The 5,173-nt window shown below is 44.1% G+C and overlaps 1 protein-coding gene across 1 annotated transcript in view; it reads left to right on the plus strand.

The window, feature by feature from the left end:
• KLF11 (Kruppel-like factor 11) overlaps window positions 1–3,182 on the plus strand; it is a gene marked incomplete at its 5' end in the record, with an annotated part of 5,097 nt that extends 1,915 nt beyond the window's left edge. Inside the window, 2 exons of the mRNA XM_010290262.1 lie at window positions 12–680; window positions 2,762–3,182. Coding sequence (XP_010288564.1) covers window positions 12–680; window positions 2,762–3,066 — 974 coding nt within the window. The remainder of the gene's footprint in view (window positions 1–11; window positions 681–2,761) is intronic.
• Between the last annotated feature and the right edge of the window lie 1,991 nt (window positions 3,183–5,173).

Genomic DNA, 5,173 nt, shown 5'->3' on the forward strand with positions numbered 1-5,173 from the left:
AACTTCAGGCTACAGCATGTCCAGAGACTGGTGTGGAGCAGATGACCGAAGACATTCCAGACTGCCACAGGACACGTGTGCCATGGATGATTTAATTAACAAAACCTCTCCAGTACATCAACCTTGTGCACATGACTCCAGTGATATTGTGACCAATAAAGGACAGCTACCAGTCCGGCCCGTTTCACCGCAGGCCCGTTTACCAAAGAATTGCGAGACTGACTTGCAAAAAAGAGCTACCCCAGTGACACCTGCCCCTGTTTCAAGCCCCCAGGTTCTCTGTCAAATGATCCCTTTAAATGGACAAAGCAGTATGATCAATGCCTATGTCAAGCCTTCAACCCCAACAGTCTCGACTCCCATGAAACCTATTTTACCACAGGCAGCCCCGCTCCCTCAGCCTGTACTCATGGGGCCTTCTGTGCCTCAGGGGACCGTCATGCTGGTTCTTCCACAGACTGCTGTAACACAGACACCACAGTGCCCGCAAACAGTGATGACTGTTGGGAACACCAAGTTACTGCCCCTTGCTCCTGCTCCTGTGTTCATCGCTTCCGGTCAAAGCTGCACCCCCCAGATGGACTTTTCTAGACGGAGGAATTATGTTTGCAGTTTCCCTGGGTGCAAGAAAACCTATTTCAAAAGTTCACACCTCAAAGCCCACCTTCGCACCCACACTGGTGTGTACAACAGGGCGGGTTCTTTGTCACTCCAGCGCTGGCTGGTGTTGGGGTGCTGAAATTCACACTTTTTTGGGGGAGGAGGCAGGAAAGGGAAGAGGCAGGTGATGGGGAAGCTTGTGCTCGTCTCAGAGAAGGGAGGAATGTTCATTCTCCGTGGGGAAGCAAAACAAGACAGACTTTGTTCTGAGACCTCAGCTGACCCCATAGTGTTAGTTGAATTTCACATGCTTTAGTTGGAGCGAAGCTTTGCTGTCTGTGTGTGTTTAGATTTGAGTGGAATCTTGCCATCTGGACTAGACTGAAATGAATTGTGCAAGTCCCTTTTTTTGGGGCATGGAAAGGTCTGATGTAAGCAAACCATAGTACAAGTGGTTGGTCTTAATTGTTACATGAATAAAAGAGAAAAGCGAAAGTCAGAAACTGCGTATTTTTCCAGACTTTTGTCTAGGCTCAATGGGATTGCATTAAGGTTTTGGGCTACTGTGTTAAGAAGTAGAACGTCTGCAGGAATGTAGCATTTTATTTGTTACAGAAAGAGAATTTTAAAGGTAACTGAAAATTAATTGTAATTAATGTGAGCTGACTTGCTCCATAAAATCTGGTTAGTGTGGAGACAGTATAAATGTGTTTTGCTTATCCTTTTTCTAGCTCCAAGATCCTGTTAAGTTAAAACTAACTTTGAGTTCTCAAAAGGGACTATTTTTGATGTTGAGGGACAGGCGTAGTGGGAGATTGGTACAGAATAGCTCATTCAAAAGTTTGTCTAATTTTGTTTTCCCTTGGCTTTTTTCCCCCGCCCTGCCTTGCCCCACAGACACTGTAGTTTATTGGATGTCAGCTTCCATGGCAGGATTTGCATTAGTTTGCCAGCTTGTCTTTACCATTCCTTTAGGGAGAAAGCTTAAACCCTGTTTGAAGCTGATAATCCTTGTAAACCAGAGCCCAGAGGTAGAGGCTGCTTCTACTTATGGCTTGAGACAAAGTGCTGCAGGCTGCTGAATTAACCTAGCACTACAGGATAAACATAGACTAGCAACAAGTGTCTTGCTTTGAGCACGTGCTGCTGCTGATCCATAAGGAAGCTCTGTGTCCTTGTATCGTGATTAAGGCTAGGACTCAGTGGGAGGTCAAGCACACTGACCCGCCCCTAACCAGTCCACCTTAGAGGATCAGGAGGCAGCATAGTTTAGCTTTCTCTTCCCACTTCTGTCCTGCTCACGGAGTAGTTAGGTGGTATCGTCCATAGCAGACATAGACTCTCTCTTTTAACTCTCACTCTCTTTTTTTCTCTCTCACTTTACTCTCAATATCTGAAATAACAACACTTCTGTGGTTCTGCCTTTCTTCTGGACACTTTTGTTCTGCTCCGAAGTGTTACCATACATTTGGGTCATGTGGTAGATGTTTATCTTGAGCTTTATGGGGGTTGTAGGCGGTGGATCACATTGTTTAGGATAGGCTTGGTATTAAGCAGTCGTTCAGGATGAGCAGAAGCTGACGTGGACAGCCTTCCTCACTGCTGCCATTCCCGGGCGTGCAGAGCTCCCCTAGCTGCCTGCTGGACCTCCAGCTGCATGGGGGTGGCAGAACAGGCTGTTCCTCAGTAGCGCTCACTGGGGTGGTGTGTTTGTGTGTATGGCTGGATCACTGGAGCTGCAGGACTCCAAGGCTCGATTCCAGGCTTCCTGTTTGCCCGCAGTATTTGCTGATGACATGCAGCAGCCGTAGAGGCGTGCTCACACGGAGTAGAGGCAGGAGTTGGCTTCTAGTTCAGCCAGCAGATAAGGTAGCTTTAAACCTAGTTTAAAGAAAAAGGTGAAGAATCTTGGCTAATTGGGGTTTTGGATAATTGAAAAAAATAGACTCGATTAAATAACCTTTAAAGAGGTATGAGGGAATAAATAGAAATCTATGGTTTTTCTCTGGAACGCTACTTGAGCTTAAGCTAATGTTGACGGCACACATGAGCAGTTCTTTGGTATTCATCAGTTTTTGCAAGGCAGGATTTAAGTTAGTTCTTTGATAAAACTGTAACACAGCTTCTCAGAAGTAAGTTATGCTTCTTTTATGTCCTGCAGGAGAAAAGCCTTTCAGCTGCAACTGGGAAGGCTGTGACAAGAAGTTTGCCCGCTCAGATGAACTGTCACGCCACCGTAGAACTCACACGGGAGAGAAGAAGTTTGCTTGTCCTGTGTGTGAGCGTCGCTTCATGCGCAGCGATCACTTGACAAAGCACACCCGCCGCCATATGACCACAAAGAAGATCCCCAGCTGGCAGGCAGAGGTTGGCAAACTCAACAGAATTGCCACAACAGAGAAACCGAAAAGCAGCAGTGCTCTGAGTATGCTCATCCCCGTGCCATCGTCTGTCTGTCAGGGCTAGTGTGAGGAAGCACCTTCTCTACAAACTTTCTGAAGATCAGGAAGAGCTCTGACGGCTACAACAAAACTGACAATGGCTTTTCCATGGCCCTGTTTGTGCATACTTTAGTTTCCTTTAGGTCCTCTGTTAATAATGCTATGTGAGAAATCTTATCATATCTTTCCTCATCCCTCCCCTATTTGTTGTTTTCCATACTTGGGCAAATGCAATCACCAGCACTTCAAGAAAGCAGAACTCTTTGGAAATGATTTTGGCAATAGGTTGAAAAAGTCACTTGTAATGCTTGCTGTTAATATTGTGATGGACAGTAAAACAGGGTGATTTTTAATTTTTATACTAGTATTTTCTATACCAAATATATTTTGTATTTATTGATTTTGGTCTTGATATGCAGGCAGGGTACTTGACCTGCATTAGTAGGGCTGTGCAGGATGAGACCCAGAGTTTTGGAAACTCCTTTTCAGTAAAGAATTGCATTCAGAGCGGTTTGTAAACACATAATCTTTGATAACTCATGGTGGTTGGGATTTTCATGCTTGCAGATCCTGATCCTGCAATGGTCACTTTGGATGTTTGAGATGTAAGCATGTCATCATTTTTAAAACAAACCAAACCAGAATGACTTCCTTTTAGAGAAGAAGTGTTGAAATCCTCAACATTTTATAAATTCATACCCTTTGCAAATGGAAGCCGTTGTGACTTTTGGTAGAAGTTTGGCATACGGGGCATTGCTGAGTCCACACTCCACGGGAGCAAAGTTTGGAAGAGCCAGACTGCTCTGATGGAGGTAGAAGCACAAACACTCTTCAGAAGCTTTGACACTAAAAATTATGCTTTACTTTCAGTCCTACTAAACCAGCATATCAAAGTCTACAGAAAAATGCAAAAATGGCAAGATAACCCCTGAATAATTAGCTGTTTCTCTTTATATTTTTTCTGAGTACAGGAGAAATAGAAAATTAAGGGTTTTTATGTATTGTGAATGCTTGTGCACCTTAGGAAATTATTTGTTCAAGGCTTTCATTTACCTGTATCAAAACATCAGAGGAAGTACTAATCATGTCTTAAGAAATAGCCACCATGTCAACTTGATGATGCTCTTCATGTGGCCTTATACTTCTCCACAGTACTTTGTATAAAATCACCCTTTTCTATTAAATGAAATACTTTCCCTGTTGAATGGATTTTCTTTTACACCAAGTGTAAATATGGCTGAGAAGTGGAATCGCTGGCTGCTGGAGTGCTGTGTTGTAATGGCATGGTATAAGTAATAAAACGAAATGCCCGTGGCACAATCGGACTGCTCAGTTCCCGTGGTGTGGGAGGAAGTGCGTGCGTATCGTAGCAGAGCTGACAGTAGAGCTTTTGTGCTGTCAAGCACCAGGTGTTGTTTTTTTTTCAGACAACTCACCTGCTGGATGAAACATTTCTGTAGTTTTTATTCCTTCTGGACTCTTCTCCCTTCAGCCACTCCCATACTGGCGCTTAGTTGAGCACTGAGGAGGACTGTTTTTCCTGGATGTGTAAAGCACTATCTCTTGCACGGCTTTTGTTCTAAAATCCTGGCCTCGCTTCTCGGTGCGGGCAAAGCACGGTTCTCATCTATGTAAGTGCAGACTTGCTGATCTCAGCTAGCCCTCCCCTGAAATCGGCAGAGACCTGTTTCAGTTGAAAGCAGAATATGTCATTATTTTTACACTGAAGTCTATGGTTATAATTACCAGGAACAAGTTTTCAAACTGCACTAGATTGGAGTATTGTGCTAAGTGTACTAAAGGTTTTGTGCCTGATCTTTTACAATGTCCATACCCTGTTCGCTCACTGCAAGCTGTAGCCCCCCTGACCGTACCGTACGTGCTGGTGGGGCTGTGTGTATATGCAAACTCGCTTTGTGCTCTCCGAAAGGCTCAGCTGAAACCCCTCTTCCTGGTGAATGATGCTTGTACTGTTGCTGTTTTGTGTTGATACTCGGTTTTCCAAATTCATGTGGTGAAGAAAAAGAAATTGCTGCTCTTTTTTTTTTTTTGTCTTTTTTTTTTTTTTCTCAGAAGTCCTTTAGAACAGGAAGTTTGACTTTTGGATGCCATTTTAAGATGCTTTGAACTGG

The sequence above is a fragment of the Phaethon lepturus genome, unplaced genomic scaffold (assembly GCF_000687285.1).
Source record: "Phaethon lepturus isolate BGI_N335 unplaced genomic scaffold, ASM68728v1 scaffold55036, whole genome shotgun sequence".
Classification (NCBI taxonomy): domain Eukaryota; kingdom Metazoa; phylum Chordata; class Aves; order Phaethontiformes; family Phaethontidae; genus Phaethon; species Phaethon lepturus.